This window comes from Homalodisca vitripennis, chromosome 1 (assembly GCF_021130785.1).
Source record: "Homalodisca vitripennis isolate AUS2020 chromosome 1, UT_GWSS_2.1, whole genome shotgun sequence".
Lineage (NCBI taxonomy): Eukaryota > Metazoa > Arthropoda > Insecta > Hemiptera > Cicadellidae > Homalodisca > Homalodisca vitripennis.
This window is the reverse complement of record NC_060207.1, coordinates 202,426,989-202,445,241: the sequence shown is the minus strand read 5'-3', so window position 1 is coordinate 202,445,241 and position 18,253 is coordinate 202,426,989. Positions and strand designations below refer to the sequence as shown.

General features: G+C 34.3%; 1 protein-coding gene across 1 annotated transcript in view; it reads left to right on the top strand.

Annotated features, from left to right (window-relative positions):
• Positions 1 to 18,253, top strand: part of LOC124353024 (DE-cadherin) — an 896,414-nt gene that overhangs the window by 466,051 nt on the left and 412,110 nt on the right. The window contains exon 2 of the mRNA XM_046802814.1: positions 6,848 to 6,904. Coding sequence (XP_046658770.1) covers positions 6,848 to 6,904 — 57 coding nt within the window. The remainder of the gene's footprint in view (positions 1 to 6,847; positions 6,905 to 18,253) is intronic.

Below are 18,253 nucleotides of genomic sequence, written 5' to 3'. Positions count from 1 at the left end.
ATCTTTGAAAGAAGACAAATGCGAAGTACTAGTAACCAAGAAACTAAGTATCATCATGAGATAATTTTAAGACTTTTATTTATAAACTCTCCAATGATAACTTCCAAAATATCCACTAGTTTTGTGAAGTAATTGTTAGTTATACTATTATATATCCTCGTTAATCGCTTTTTCAGTGACCTAGATGTGTTAGTAAAACAATCAGAAGTAACAAAGTAATCCAGCAATATTCAACTTATACAAATGTACTTTTATTTGCCACACTTTCAGATTAGTTAGGTGGGCGAATTCTGTGGATCATTTTGAAGGAACAATCAGACCTCAACCTTCGCGTCTCAGACCCTGGCAAACTGAAGAGCCACCGACCTTCCCCCTCCGCTGGAGACCCGCCTTGGTGTGGCATGTAGGTTCTGGGCTCTCCGTGTAACGGTGGTGGAGGGGCGTGCGGGCAGCAAAAAACGGCCGGAGGGGGAAAGTGAATGTGAGTACGCCGTGTAGTCCTAGTCGCGCCTGATGTGCTGGAGTGAGAGGATGTGGGTCGAGGAGTGACGAGTGAAATTGTGTTTTTCGTGTACTCTAGTGCTTTTCTAATTTTGTGATTAATCCATAATTTGTTCAATGACGCTGTGGAGTGTGTGTTTGTGTCTTGTGATTTGTTCTGTGGAAGTGTGGAGTTCACGTAAGTATTGTTTACAGTTTCGTTAATTTAATTTAGTATTTTGTATTCACACTTTTCCAGTACAGCGTTGAACTCAATTCCTTGTATTGGAACGACGCCGGTGAAGTTTACCGCCTGTTGCATCACACTTACATTCACGCTACGTTCGTTTTTATCGCTATTCGCTAAAGTTTTGCTCCGTTACTGTGATCCAATACAGAGCCCTGACCGGTAAAGTCAAAGATGTTTAAAGTGGAAACGCGTCGATACATGTTAACTTAGTTTGGAACAAGCTTACTGTTTCCAACACAAGTTCCAGAACTAAAGTTGCCGAGTTAATTATTGATTCTGCTGCTACCCTGAAGGATTTTCTGCTCGGAGTTGTCGCGCTGGCAGTCACACTACCGGACTGCTAAGCTCTCGCCCGGACAATACGATCGCCCGCAAGGGTCAACTTTAAGCCCTCTGCCATACGCCAACACGACCCAACTTTGTACATTCCCTCGACACGATATTCTTCAAAAATAGTTTTTTACACTCCGACTTCTCTTGACAATGAGATAAATATATGACTGATTCTGCACATAACATAATAAAATTACTCTAATATATAAATATTTGTACTGTTCTAAAGGTTTTACAGAGTATAATTGTGTAGTTATCATTTATGTAATTTAATAATACATATTTTAATAGCTCAACTCTTTGGATATTCATTCGATCCGTTCAATGAGTTTTAAATTCCTGTCGTAATTTTCGTGATGGGAAGAGACCACTAGGACAGATCGTTCCATTTTGTAGTCTATCCTGAACCAAAATCGACGCATTTTATCCATTTACGCTCAATTATATTTGTTAGTGTATGCAACACTCGAACCTGAACTTAAACCTAGGACCTGTCGGTGATAAACTCGGCGCAAGCCACCCGGTTATGACAGATGTTTAAGTTTTTTTTTATTTGAGGAACGGATAGACTTTGCTATTGTGTAATCTGTTATGGGAATGAAGTTAGTCCTCACACTAGAATGGATGCTTAGATGGCTTATCTGGTCTTCCTATAACTAGATACATTTTTTAACAAATAATATAAAACAAATATTATTTATTATTAATATTATTAAAAATTTTTGTGACATAGAAAACAAGAAATCGTCTCGATTTACAGACACCAACCACTCTTTAATAATAAGAATGGATTGTATTGTATTGTGTTACTTTGCTTAGCTCAATATTATGTGAACTAATCTTCATTTTAAAGAGTTTTGATTAAATTTAACGGTTTTTTTATGACAACAGATTATTCGTTGTTATTACGAGGAAGTGATGAAGTGATTGTTTATGGGCTGTATTCAATCAAGATGTTTAACGGCTTTTCAAAGTTCAATGGCACCAATGACTCAACCGGATGTAAACATCGAGATAAAGCTTTAATGGTTAAGTGTAATAATTCTTATTTTAATGAGGCATTGTCCAGAACGCCCTCTGCGGGTGAGACGACATTAAATCCGTGGAATATTAAAGTCATTCAAGCTTTTATCTTACGATGAATTTAGGAGATAGCTTAATGTATGTCAATGAACTGACATCAGTACATAAACTAAGTAATATGGTAGAAGAATATAAATTTGAAGGTCATTCAACAACAGAAAAACGTAATTAAAATTAAATCAGGCCCGTGCATAAAGTATACGTATGAAAACATATTTTCATTTCAGACAAAAAAATAATTAAATAAACCATTACTTTTTAATTGATTAAGTAATTTAATCGACTTCATTATAAGATTAAAGGTTTTGGCGGAAACACTGTTTAATTCATACAGTGATTGGTCTTGTAAATAATCTAAAACAAATTTAATGTTCCATCACTGTATATAGAATTACTATCTAAATACAAAGTGATTTGGATGTAATTTCGTTGACATTAAATTCACATGCCTATGTACTTGAGAGAGGTTAGGATATTTAGAAATTAGGTAACATTTGCTACACGTTAATATGAGATATTGAAAACGTCCAATTGTCAGTACACGTTTGCTGAAAACGACAAGTGGATTTAATTTCCGGGGGCGTTATTAAAGCGTACACTGCATGTATTTTGTAAAATGAATACATCGAATACACTTTCGACTGCATCGAAGAGCATCAAAATACAGACACTTTTTATCATTTGTTACGTAGAATATTATCCTACTTTGATTTTATAATTCACAATACAAAATATACACTAATAAAAGTTTCTAAGCATTATTATCTCTGCACGCATTTAGTACGTACAAGTGATATTGTATTGTAGTTTAAAGAAGTTCTATAACAAATTAATTTTTTTGTATTTAATTTCAAGATCAAGATAAAGTATCGTTACTGTCTAACTCGATTCAAAATAAATTTCGTATGTACTGTTCTGTAATCTTAATACTATGACAGTTGTTATAGTTAAACCATAGTATTGGCTTTTTCCTCAGTTTTATATTTATTTGATTGTGCTGTAGTTATTTATATTAACTAACAAGGTTGTTAATTATGTAAAACTGCAACACTAGCAACATATTTATGCCTAGCAGTTTCAGCACTAGTGAATAAATTAAATATCAAACACTTTTACGACCTTTTTGGCCATAAAATTATGGAATGTTTCTCATTTAAAGCTATGAATAATATGCATCCAGACACGTTCTAGTTATTTTTGAAAAGTATGCATTTTGAACATTTAAATGATGAAGTAAGTACTCATAGGTTTGATATTTTTTCTGAATTTCCAACAAACACAAAAACAACAACAAGAAACAAGAAGCGTCTGGACACGTATTATTAATATTTTAAAAATTATATATTTCGCAAAATTTTAATAATAATTTTTATTAATAATTTTTTTTAAGGGCATGGAAGTTTTTGAAGTAACATTGTTGTTTTAGAGCTAAACTAAAGATGGCCGCCAGTATAGTAAGCTCTTAAAAAATCTAGTCTGGGTGGTCTTGGTTGATAATTAAAAAATAAAATAACAAATACTTTTAGCAGTGGTAGCCTGTTACCTTAAGAATATTTGACAGTTTGATGATTAAGTGTCTTCCAAAAATTGAGAATTTTTGGTTGGGTGTTTTAAACTAACTTCCATAACTTATTTTAAAGCCGCGTGAGTGAGATTTAATTTAAAGTTTCCTTGTCCTTCACTTTCCATCGTCTTCTACTTCTGTGCGGGCAATCTCCAGAGGGCATTGTAATTTTGTCAGACACAATGTATGCTAAATTTATTACCCTTTATCAGATTTAGAGGGGAGGCTATTCACTTAAAGGGTCGCAGTCGTTGAAGAACAGCATAGAACTGGGAGTACAGCTATCCACGTGTAACGCATATTGATGCCCTTACATGCGACCAGGGCTGTACCCGCACATTACCTCCACTGTCCTGTAGTGTGTTCTCGTGTCCCTAATTTGCATACGCTCAGCCTCGACTACCCCGAGAGTATACCATTTTACGGGATTCCTTGCAAACGTGTGGTCTTTATTCCTCTATAAATAGCAAAAACCAATCAAACCAATCAATATTAGTATCAGTTTCCAATGTAAAAATTAAAAACTTTTCCAATTTCTCCATCATTTTAAAAATCAAGTTTTTGTACAATCAGTTTTTTCCAAAAAAACTACCGACTTTTTCAGTACTGCTTTTACTTTTGATATAAAAAGAAAAGTAATGCATAAAAATAAAAACATTCTTTTGTGATTCTTTGAACAAGATTAAAACACTCAATAGCTTCTAGATACGACGAATGGGTCATTGAGATACAGGGGTTATTATCATGGTTGCCTGAGAAAGCAGTAGAGTCAGCTGCTGTATTGACATGTTGACTGTTGTCTAATTACATTTACTTACTAGATCCGTTTTTTTTTCCCTTATTTTGTCCAAAAAGTAGCGATTTGTTAGTGATATAATTATTAAAGTTATTCCCTTCTGCTACTAATCGGTCTAATCTAATTTCCCATCATTATCATTCGTTTATACACTATTTAAAAGTGTTTCCGAGAAATATTTTCACGGATTAAATGGAATATTTCATAAGTAATTGCGAACGTGGACTTTCCGGGACGCGGATATCCGATCACAGGAAGATATTTCCACTATTTATGAGCGATGCTTTTCGTTATACTGCAAAAGGAAATTGAACAAGTTTCTTCTAGTCATTACACTAGCGAAACTTTAACTTGGTTAGTCTGAACCATTCGTGCAATGAATTAATTTCCAGCATGTGTATTGATATAAATTTACGTGTTTTTCTGACTTCTGTTTTGCTATCAAAATATTCACATAGTTGGAAGATACTAAAAACCTTGTTAAACATATTCTTTATGCTTGCACAAAATTATCTAACCACTGTTTCCTATATAGTTTCTATGTTTATATTGTAGATTAAATTAACCAGAGCAGATGGTTTCAAATTATTACTGATGGAAACAACACTGTCACCGCATATGGTGTTGGAATACATAATTTCGTAACACACATTCAACAGATCTTCTGTCGTCCTTCCGGTTTTACATAAGAAACTTCAGTGTTCGGTATTCCCAGATGATTGCGATAGGATCTGCAGTGTGATTGTATGCAGGAAAGTCTGCAGATGCACTACACACACTATTTATTTTCAATACCTAAATATACGTCGTCTACTGTTGCGTCTATCTAAAAAAAACTCGCAATGAAGTGAGATTGCGGTTGATCAGTGTTGTAATTGGACAAAACTACAGTTAATTTTAACCTGGAGTTCAAATTGGTTGATTTGTAGATTTATAATATATTATCAGGAGAAAAGCAGAGCAAATGTAGTCACCCTGTTATGGTTTGCATGTACTATTGGAATTATTTCAAACATCTCTAATATTATTATTGGTATGACGTTTTGTGCATATATGGCCTTATACACCTGGTAAAAATATACGGAGAAAGTCGAAAACCAAAAGATACTAGTCTGGCTCGGAGGTACAACGACGGAATAACGACGACGTTTCTGAAATAAGAGTCATGTTGTAATTTTCGTTTTGAATATTATTTATATTTATTATTTTTCAAAACCACATTATGTCAAAATCACTTAGAAAACAGAAATGTATACAAGACGTTGTTTATAACTTCACCGGAATCAACAGGCATTTAAGGTGGTAGAATCCATTTTGGGTCATCATAATATGTTAAATTCATAACATTTTAAGATACATTTTCTAAATACAGAGGTATTAGATACAGTACTGTATCACTACACTTGTAATTACTAGCACTTAAAGTAGGAAATTAAGCCAATTTTGTAATCAGACACAAATAAAAACAGCTGAATAATAAAATGTGAAATTTTTACAGCATTTATATAAGTGTAGAGCTTGAGGGAGTGTCAAGCAATTTAATGATTTATAATAAAGAAAGTAACACATTTGAATAAAATATCATTTAAGAAATTTTTCTTGTTTTATAACAAATCATTCTTTCCACTCGCCTTTCAAGTACATACTGTAAAAAATACATATCCTTATCTTCAACAACTCTTTTTTTGGCCTCATAATAGGATATCTCCAAATACCTTAATAAATACCTACAACTCCTACTGGAATTATCAAAGTATTTTATTTTGTTTGTCTTATTATACTAAAAAACAATTAATTATACGATTTTATAAAATTGAAAGTTTCACTTTACTTTATATTTTCACTAACATTTCATGGAAAGTACTTCTTGTTCTTTACTGATCCACGAGGGTCATCAGTAACAAAGCAATGAGAACAGGAATAGAAACGGAGTAAAAAGAGGACAGAGTATCCTCTTTTCTCTTTGTTACTCCAGGTAGAGTGTTCTGCACTTTACCGGTGATTAAGCGATTGCGTCTTCTAATCTCTAGCGGATGACTTCATCTTCTGGAATTGTAATGGTGCTCACTTGCTCACCTTGCTCACCTTGCTTAAAGTGCTTATTTAGGTTTGAAACGTTTCCTTTCTCTTCAGAAAGGGGATAAAAATTGGTATGTGCTTAAAACATATGATTATACATTATCTAAAATGATGAAAAATATCATCTACGATCTGAAGACAGATTGTGGATTGCAATCTAAAATTAAATGAATTTCACTCCGCTGAAGGAATAATAAAACTTTTTACGTACTCGAATTTCCGAATTGTAAGACACTCTCTAAAAATTTATTTTGTGTTTCAGGTCCGTACCAGAAGGATTACACAGCGTCTTATGATGCACATTTTACATCGAATAAAGGTCTGTTATGAACTTCTCAACACTATACTGTTGTTTTTAAATTTGCGTGGTGTTAATAAATTCTCTAAGCCGAATATATTGAAGCATTTTTCTTGCATCTATAATATTTATTATTTATATTGATTGCCTTAATATTATCCATCAGTCTCCAAAGTCACAGAGTTTCAGCAGAAAGTATAGGTCTGACAATTTCAGAGATGCCTTCCTCTTCAAAGTGAAATGAAATAAAATTAAAAATGTCTTTATTTACAGAGGCGAAGTTTAAATGTCCTCTCTACCACTTAACCTCCAAAGTGCATATTGCTGGTGAAAGCAGTTAAAATAAATACTTAAAAGTTAATAGGTGACGTGAAGGGGGCATGTTTTTAGAAATGCGTACTTACACAACGCATTCTTTAACATATCTGATTGTACTCTATGGGCTTCTACACGTTTTAAGAGTCTATTGGTATTGTGACTTTTGGCCAGTGGATGGACTAATGGAACAGGTGACAGAAGAACACCACTAATTCTGAATTGAACAATTTTTATTTTACCTCATTAAATAATCATTATTGATATTTAGATTACATCAACAAGAGAATCCAAGAGCCACATATTGACCTTTTTAAATTACTCCTACGATCAAATGAAGGACGCAAGCTCCCTCGCTGGATTTAGAGCTCTTTGATTGATGTTGTGGATTTTTCATGTGCAGACCTTATTCAGATATGAGAGAGCTTTAGCATAGTAGCTCATTTATTACCGTGCGGAGGGAGCGACTTGTCACTGGCGAGATGTTTTCTCCCCGGAAATGTAACTATGTCGCCAGATATGCGACTAGAGCGTATCTTCCTACTTTGTTAGGGATTCAACTACTTCTCATCAGTAAGTGTCACACAGAAATTCCAAATGTTACAGTTGGCCGTAGTGACATCCTTCTCGAGAAGTCTCGCGAGAACAATGTTTAGCCGTAAACCATTTTACATCCCCAGTTTTCTTTGTAGAGTTCTGCACTGCGTCTCATTTTACGCAGCAGTGTTTTCTTTCAAATTTTATTATTCGGCGCTAACCAAACCTATTTTAGAGTTTTCCCATTAACGGTCAGTTACGAACCATAAGAAGTCAAAAAGGTGTTGGATTTGTATAAGACGTAATTTTAAACGGTAAACTTTCACAAGTTTGTGCTCAAAAATTGGGCATTGACGTGCTACATAAGGTAACATTTTTCTTATGGGCCAAATCTAAAGGTCATACCAACATGGTCGGTTCGTATCTTGATAATCTGTGGAAGTGTGTTGTAGTGTGCAAATTCTGACAGCGGCTGTGGCCAGGTTGTTTTACACCCAGACAGGCATGTGGTCGAATGGTATTAGCAGATGCGGGATGCGGTGTGCTTATAGATGGGAAATGCCGTTACTTACCAATAACCTATTACAAAATAACGAGGTTAGTTGCTATTACGTTGCAGTAACCTATTACCGTGGTAACATGTTACCAGCCGGCCCACGCTCTATATTAGCATAATGCTGTTACTGTCATTAATTGCGAGTAGACTGATTCAGACTAAATTCACATGTGTGGGGCAATTTAGATATACGACTACAATGCAATTTTATGACTGGTAGACTACTCTTAAATACAATATTTATAATTAATGGTATCTTACAGCGAATAAATGAATGACGAATAAATCGAGTTTGTATTAATTTTTTCCAGAATCTTTGTTTCAATTTTGATAAATACTGTACACCGATCTTTTTTCTTTGCTTCTCTCACACCACCCAGTTCACTCCACTACGTTACTGGTTTTCCAGAAACCTAAGGCCAGGAAAGCTTTACCAGAACTGGTCAGTTCCTAGCCTCATTGCTTGCAGACCGTGTGCAGCGAAGGGTCAGGTAGTCGTCTCGCGCGCACACACGCACCCCCACTCTCACGAGCCTACCCGGCACCTGCCGTTTTTCGTGCTATCCGTGTCATTGTCCGGGCTATTCAATAACGTCTTGACTACACGACTAAGCAAAGCTATATGACAATGTCAGTGCACTAGGTGACTAACAGTGTGAAAATGTGGCCGGTCTTAATCCCCTATAGTTGTGGGTGTGAAAGTACCACCTGGGCACGGCCGGCACTCCCTATTTGTTAATACTATATTGTGGCTGAGTAGTGGTAAGGTCTGTAGGCTAATCCTTCACAGACCATGGTTCTCCACACAATTTTTATAAGCCATTGAAAGCTTATAAATACCCATCGCTGACGTAATGGGTAACTTAAAGTTTGACCTTCAATTAGTTAAATTGTAAAATTTAAATACGGTGGATTATGTATTGCAGCCAATATATTACATATAGTACAAGGAAGACGTGGATAAAAACTGGTTTAAGTGAAGCTACTAGACCGAATCAGCATATTACAGCGCAGATGGCGGGAAACTGCAGGAAGCACCTGTCGTCGCCTCAGGTCTAGAGAGGGGCGGCCCAAAGGGGTTGGGACTCGATTGTCGGTAACCCCGGAGGGACTATTGTGAGGGTTGTAGCAAGGGTTTTTGAGAATGGAAACAATATTGTGACACAAGAACTGTTAAATTGAAACGTTTGTGATTCGGTTATTGAAATTCACTGAATCTTTTGTTTACGAAAGTGTAGATTTTAAGTTCAATGTTAAAAACATGCTTTTTATAACTGCACAAAGTACACTCAGAAGTAATTATTTTGGGTTTTTTTCATCCAGACGAAGTAAAAATGTACGGTAAATATTGTGATTAAGTGTAAACAATAACCAAAAAGCCACTATTTGGAAACGTTATCAAAACTGTAAAATAGGGCTTACAACATTTTCATTGTTAATAGATGACAAATTTAAATTTAGAAAAATTACGTAACTCAACGAAGTAATCAAAATTTGTGAAAAATTTTAATGAAATATGTCAGTATGATCACTACAAATCTATGCATAATACACATAGGCAAGTATGCTGAAGAACAATTTTGCAAGTAACGACAAATATTTTCAAAGTTAATTTTTAAAACGTGGATACTAATATGCATTGAAATCTGAAATTGTGGATGAAAACCACAATTTCTTCTTCTTTACCACTACGTTCTACAGTTTATATGGAATGGAAATTTAAAATCATAACTCTATCGTTACTCACAGTTCACTTCTTTTTCTGCTGCTTTAGCTTTGTTGTAAATAAAAATATTCAAAGAACGAAAGGCCGACATAAAAAGTAGCATCCACATTAATCTACGCCTACCCGGTTTATATTTGGACGTAACTGAAGCTAACATCAGAAAACAGAGAATGTTCCCATCTGCAGATAGCTTCGGTTTATCGCCAATAAAGTGCTCAGTATCTCTAACCTTTGATGGCGAAGAAGAACATTGTCTGCTTTATTTCCTATTGTATTGTCACTCGAATACTTAATGTCCTTGGAGTAACATCTTGTTTCATGGATTATTACGTTTGGATAGAACTAATATACGTGGTGAGATCCAACAGGTGACCGCTCGAGAAGCAGTTGGAAACATTTTGCTATAAATTTCGACAAAATGTGTAAAAAATTACATTCAGTTCTTTTTCGATATTTTAATGCGGAATTATATCCAAACAGAGAAGGTCTGCGACTTCCGGGAGCTATTGACCTAGTTTTTAATCTTTACGTTTTAGCAGGACCTAATCAGTAAAGGGAGTTTACAGTAATATTAACCAAGGTAACAATTAAGACTATATTCGGCTTCGATTAACACAAGAGACAACACGCTTCAGAAACAAACCGATGGAGACACGAATGCTTCACAAGGGTCTGGACCAAATTCAGACACCACAGAGTCAAAAACCAACTATGAGACAAGCACTTTGAACTGTGTAGTAATTGGGTTACAGGATGAGATAGAAAAGTAATCCCAATGTGTTATTGACAATGTTATTGGCTGACATGGACAGCTAGCTTGAGTGGTATTGCAGAAGTGTTATCTTGAGTACATGACCTACTTATTTCCAGCTTGTCTTTTATAAAATTGCTGAATAGCGAAGAATTTCCGACGCTCAGCTAATGTCGGATGTGGGACAAAACAGTTGGGTACAATTGTATGAAGGCCACAACCATTGTTTGCAATGCCCGATTCATATTAGATCTCTCAGACATATTGTTTATAAACCGTCTCAGTTTTAAAATGTGTACTAATGCAACCAATACAACGCTGCTGCTTCTACGTGCGCTGAATGGCCCATTTCTATCATTCCACTTGATGACACAGTAATGTTGAACGCGACACAAAACACAGTTGAGCAAATATACAGAAACAAACTGTGCTCGTGTTTGTGAACAATCGAAACCCGTAGTCGAGAATTTTACACGTCCCTGATTATGTGCCGTAGTTGTTTTTTTAGCTCTACCTATAATGTTTGTGATTTTCCGCAGTTTATGTACCCTCTATTCATCCGAGTTATTTATCAAAGTCTGTCTATGATGTAGCAACCGGTACGTTTAAAAACTCTCTGATGTATTTTACTTTTTAGATGGGTTAATTAAATACAAATATATTATTTATATTTATTATTCAAATTAATAAAATGTCCAGATATTGCATTGATTTTCACAATAAATCGAAAAAACGATGACTGCTACAATTACACACATTTTAATCAATTACTAATCATAGTATAATTTTATGAAACGGTCTAAAAATATATTATTCTTGAATATAACAGGATCATTGGATATCACGTACAAGAAGTCAGTAACACTACGTTTCGAAATATGTTATCTGATTTCTTCGTCAGGTGGATAACTAACCTAACACATAACTAAACTTTTAGTTAGTTGTAGTCAGTTGTCAGTGGTTAGTGTATTCTTTAGTTCAATTGAGTAATTAGTGTATTTTTATTCAGTGCATGTCTTAGAGTCTGTGTGCATGAAGTTAGACTGGTTTGACTTATTGATTAAAACCCAGATTGAAGTTATGCGTTATGTTAGTTGTCCACCTGAGGAGAAGATCAGACTTTATATCTAGAAACGTAGTTTAACGAATTCTTGTATCGCGGAACGATGCAAAATGTCCAAAAGTATCCTGTCATTTTCAAAAATATTGCTGCTATTTGCACGTATCTTTACACAAATTCAGTAACGTCCAAAGAGTAATAACCAATTTCTTTCTCAAATTGTAATAATATATTTTGTATAATCAGACACAAATATTTAACTTCGTCACCTGTTAAGTTGTTGTATAGAAATGGAGATTTTCCTGACCAAATAAAATACTTGTTATCAACCTAAAGCATATAAGATCCAGTCTTCAAGATGTCAGTGACTATTTGTGTTTATTTGTTTTTTTTTTTATAAGTTTCTTGTTGTTATTTTTTATCAGTGCCGTTGAACAAAAATCTAAGTACAAGTACAGTATATGCTTTGAATTATTTCAGCAGGAAAATACACTCTATACACAAATGTATGCTGCATGTAGATTTAATTTTATTTGTTTCATGTAGTAGACCCTCAACTGGATCTACTTTGAACAGATGAAGCTTTCATATTTGTTACTTAAAGGGTCAAATACGAGTAAACAATTTTCTGTCATAGAATCCCATTGTGGACAATGCTGTGTTCTATTTTAATTAAGTCTATTAAGTATTTTATATGCACAAAGCTAAGTAGAAAATTAAATATCTTTACCAATAGTCAGTTCATTCACAATATAGAATTCCTCTCACGAAATAAAACATCACCAGAGTGTACCGTATACCGGAACACTGTTTATACAGAAATATCAGGCTTGCGTGCCACAAAGAACCGGTATTCACTATTTCTGTCTGATTAAAAGTAAACAGTCGACGGCGATCTGGGACAATATCAATATGAGAGCAATACCTCCGATATTTACATCTGATCGACTCAGCTGTCGCACCGAGTCGCTGGTAGGTTGGGGCAGGCTCGGTTTTTACCTTGGCTGAATATCCTGGAAACCGCTAAACTCGGGCAGAATCATCTCTGGACTTTCAATTTATTCGAACAGAACCGTATCGGTGTGTTTATATTCAATTGTTACGGATGTTCTTCAAGTTGGATTACTCGGTGTGTGTTGTCAATTTATTATGTCTTCGATATTTAAAAATAAAATTAGACTAAAAGGAACTTCCCTATTATTAAAAACTTAGTAATGCATTTTTATATAATTTACCTAAAATGATCAAAGCATTACATTTATTGACATTAAACAATTTTTAATGTAGTTTGCGATATGTCACAAATTAAATTATATTTTATTCCTAAAATAACAAGTGTTTGTAATTCTTAATTTAATAAAATACTAAATACAAGTGCGAGAAATGGAGTTAAAATTAATGTCATCGTATTGTTTTTCTAGTTGTGTTATTGACACATTAGTATATACGACAATCTTACTCGTTATCCAGTCATTGCTCCGAGCACATTTCGCAACAAAGATGAAACTATTGTAATTGCATCAACCACCGTTATCATCGTTTTACTATTCACTATTGATTGATTAACGATCGATTGTATTGGGTTAACAACATGGCTGATACTCGAGTAAGGTTTATCCCAATGTCGTTGACTACACCAATTCGAGATGATTAAACATTATTTTGATAAGATTTTCTTAAATTGTGTCACCTGATAAAATGTACAAATATTTTAGATTGAATCATTTATGTTAAACGTAATATTTTGAGCTAGAGGTATATATTATTGGCAATTAATGTTTACCATACGTCACTTGTATTGGTCCTCAAGGGTGTCCATGTTAATGTAGTTATATACCGTAAATATTCTGAGCTGGCTTATTTACTGTACTTTATGATTCCTTATATTTTTACAATTGGCTTGTAGTTAATTGTTCTCAACCAAAATTGACCGTATACCGCCCTTATCTACCGCAAATCTAGTGTTATACAACTTACCGTTCTTGCATATGATGTATCTTCAGATACGGAGACATGGAGTTAACCGTCTCTTTCCGTTTTTTTCCGAGCTGTGCAATAAACCGGAAATATATATTTATTGGGAGTCCCAACGATCGCGCGCAGATTCAGATTAAGTAATGAATTTACAACAAAACAGTGTGTTGAAGAGAGAAAGCCGAAAGGTTACTTCGTACATAGTGTACCAGACAAGGTTAATTCGTATAGGGTGTACCAGATAGGGTTAATTCGTAGATAGTCTAGCAGATGTGATCACGTCTATAGAATGGCTAAGAGTAAAATTATTTGGCATACAATTAACCAGACGAGGTGTACCAGAACAGTGTACCAGATAATACTATTTGATGGACAGTGTACCAGATACGGTCACTTTAGTAGAATGTATAAGAGGTAAGATTTCTCGGCATATAATTTACTAGACGAGATTCTTTCGTACAGAGCAAAAGATAAGGACACTGTCTAAACAGTGCTCATGTTAAGCTTATTTCATAGACAATACACTAAACAGGAGTAAATAAGGAAAGAAGAAAAGTGTGCTTTAATTGTATCATAATAATTGTAAACATTAACATTGGCAGAATTGACCTGATAGCAAAGTTTATGTATTTCACAAGCACAACATACAATGGTCAGAAATTTATCGCCTGTTCGGAAACCCCCTGATATTGTACAGTACAACTGAATATTGCTGAAGGTTGGCACCACTGATGTCATGTCTGGTCGGTTCCTTAGTACACAATGTACTAGAAAAGATTACTTCGTAGACCATTCATAGAGTACCAGATAACGTTACTTGGTAGAGAGTGTACCAGATAAGATTTCTTGGTAGGGAGTGTAGCAGATATTATTATTTCTCAAACAGTATACCAGACTAGCTTACTTCGTAAGCAATGTACAGGACAAGGTTACTTGTTAGGTAGTGTACCAGATACGATGACGTGGTAGGCAGTGTACAATATAAGGTTACTTGTTAGATAGTGTACCAGATAAGATGACATGGTACGCAGTGTACAAGATAAGGTTACTTGTTAGATAGCGTACCAGATAAGATGACTTGGTAGGAAATGTGCAAGACAAGGTTACTTGTTAGATAGTGTACCAGATAAGATGACATGGTACGCAGTGTACAAGATAAGGTTACTTGTTAGATAGCGTACCAGATAAGATGACTTGGTAGGAAATGTGCAAGACAAGGTTACTTGTTAGATAGTGTACCAGATAAGATGACATGGTACGCAGTGTACAAGATAAGGTTACTTGTTAGATAGTGTACCAGATAAGATGACATGGTACGCAGTGTACAAGATAAGGTTACTTGTTAGATAGTGTACCAGATAAGATGACATGGTACGCAGTGTACAAGATAAGGTTACTTGTTAGATAGTGTACCAGATAAGATGACTTGGTAGGAAATGTGCAAGACAAGGTTACTTGTTAGATAGCGTACCAGATAAGATGACTTGGTAGGAAATGTGCAAGACAAGGTTACTTGTTAGATAGCGTACCAGATAAGATGACTTGGTAGGAAATGTGCAAGACAAGGTTACTTGTTAGATAGTGTACCAGATAAGATGACTTTGTAGGAAATGTGCAAGATAAGGTTACTTGTTAGATAGTGTACCAGATAAGATGACTTGGTAAGCAGTGTTCCATCTTGATACAGAACAATAACACTCAGACGGCCTAGTAGAGTAGAGGACTCAATGCCGGCAACTCTGTAATAGCATTTGTATAAGCTTATTTGGAGAGTTTTGCTACGTTTCAGCTCCTGTAATGCTGTGTTATATAGTTTATTCTGTTTCTATCGGTTTCCAGATGGCTAATGGATGCTGGATTTATACTTTCGTGTCAACTATTCCGTTATTTATGTTGAATAATATACTACACAGATAACAATGACATGTGTATAAAATAGTTTATGTATATTTATTTGACTATAATACCCTTGTGTAAAGGTAGGAATTTATTTATACAATGTGCTATATTAAATATGAACAATACGTTTTTAATTCTTCATTTTTTTGATTTGCGAATAATGCTAGATTTGAAACACAATTTCACTATTTCTTGACCTTGACTCTATTAATTTCTTCACTAATTATTTTACTTAATAATTACAGAGCGTGGATTGAGTTACTATGATCCTAGTAATATTATAATTGCGAAAGTGACTTTGTTTGTTTGTTTTGCTTTCACGCGTAAATTATTCAAATGATTGTACTGAAAGTTTACGTGGACATTCCTACGGCCCCTTGGATGAATATAGGCATATTCTTAGTTCGAAAATCCCCCTAGGCTATGCCCCAATGGTCTTTAAAGTAGCGAAAAAAAATTCATCCTGGCCTCTAAAGTTGTAAAATATTAATTAAAAGAGCATATCTAATGTTAATAAACTGCTCTGTATAAACATTGTGTATTATTTTCAATTTCTTTACATTTATTATAGTGATTACATTGAATCGTTAATTGTTAATTTACAAGTTTTAATCGTAGGTGATTTTGACAGTTATGAAAACATATTATACAGAATTAAGTTTAATAAAAATATGATGTTTTTAAATGCAAAAGTTCAATTTCCATTGCCCATTGCTTTTTTAAGTGACAAACATGCCAGCAGGTAGAATATGAAGGTAAAGGAGATGGAGCTTTGGAAAATAAAAATGAAATTTAAAATTCGACTTCATTTAAATCAAAATAGATGTTCTTTTTACTCATGAAATTATGACACTAACAGAATAACTTTTGTTATATTGTTTATCACGAATATAGTGATATGTCGCATCTTTGGCATTTATTTGTCTTATATTACGTATTTTTAATCGTTTATCTTTGGCATTTATGTGTCTTATATTACGTATTTTTAATCGTTTGCATACATAATTGTTTACATACAAAAACATTACTCGTAATTTTGTAGACCAACAACAGTGACATCGGCAACAGAGCATCCAAGTGAGCTAACAACGAAAGGGTCATACATGTTATTTGAAGTGTATACATTCAATACATAAATATTTTCACATGCCAAGATTGTATCCTGCAGGCGTGTTATTAAGTAGGGAGAACCGTAACATAAAGTGTACCGCTTACGTAAATTTGGGGAATACGCGAGCGTATAATGTTCGGGGCGTATAAAACGTGCAGGTAACAGCAACCAACTTATATGTGGGCTTCTCGGCTCAGCAATATGTTAAACAGGTCCTAAACATCGCTCCACGGCCAACATTCACTTTACAGTTCCCTATTCCTTTTATTGTTCTCCCATCATGTAAACTGTCCAGTGATGTACTCTATGGAGTTGTACGGAAAGGAGAGGAGGTACAAAGTTGAAAATTTTAAGGTTGTGCAATCGATTTTGGGTTTGGCAAATAGTTTTATATTAAATGCATAGCTCTTTATGATAAATTTCCTGAATACAGAAAAAGTTGATTAATATTTGTTACAAAATGTGATTTCATTACGAAATCAAATTTTACAACGCTTATTTTTTTTATTCATATTTAATTATAAAAATATAATTTAATTTAATCATAAATGGTTAAAAGAACATGTCACTCTCTGAAAGTATACCTCATTTACAGATTTATCTTTTAACGGCTTTTATTTGGGCTTCATTACAAAACTGCCTAAATTTCCTACTTTGATTCCTGTAGTTTCACGTGCAACTATACATTTTTTTAGTTTACGAATTTAATATAAACAGTATTTTCCAAACCCATAATTGTTTTTACCACATACATCTAAAAGAAGCACCAAGACAGCTACACTCATATTAATTTGCATTTTGTTTATAATCACTAAATTACTCTGTTAAATATTTCACTTTTTTACAAATTTTATTTCCCAAAATTTACGATGGGACTGCTTTAATCCTGAATTGTAATAGTACAGTGTCAAATTATACTCACTAATACCAATGGAATACATAACTCTATAATAAGTTTTTAAATAGTCGATTTGCAAGATTCAAAACACGTAACAGTTTAACAAGTTATGATTATAGCCAAACTTTATAGCACTTTCCTCTCAATTACAGATGTGAGGCCAAACCCACAAATAATAGCAATAGCTATAGGGAAGTCACATGTCGCAAGATATCCCAAGTGGACCATGGGAGGCGGTAACAGTGTTGCCAATATCCAGAAAACAAAACTCAGAGTTCTCTGCAAGACCGCGTCAAGTGTTATTGTTATGCATTGAATGGCTAGCGGCATCTTCTTTCTTCTGAACTGTTTCCTTTTGATATTCGCTATAGTGTGAATGTTCCATTAGATATATCTGACTCGCTGACGGTGTTTAACGTCTTATACGTAAGAAACACCAGTCTACTAACAAAATAAAACAAAATCCATCAATATTAATTCTGAAAAAGGAGTTGTAACTTCTCATTTAGAGTATCAATATTATATGTTTTGCTTGGTAGAGGC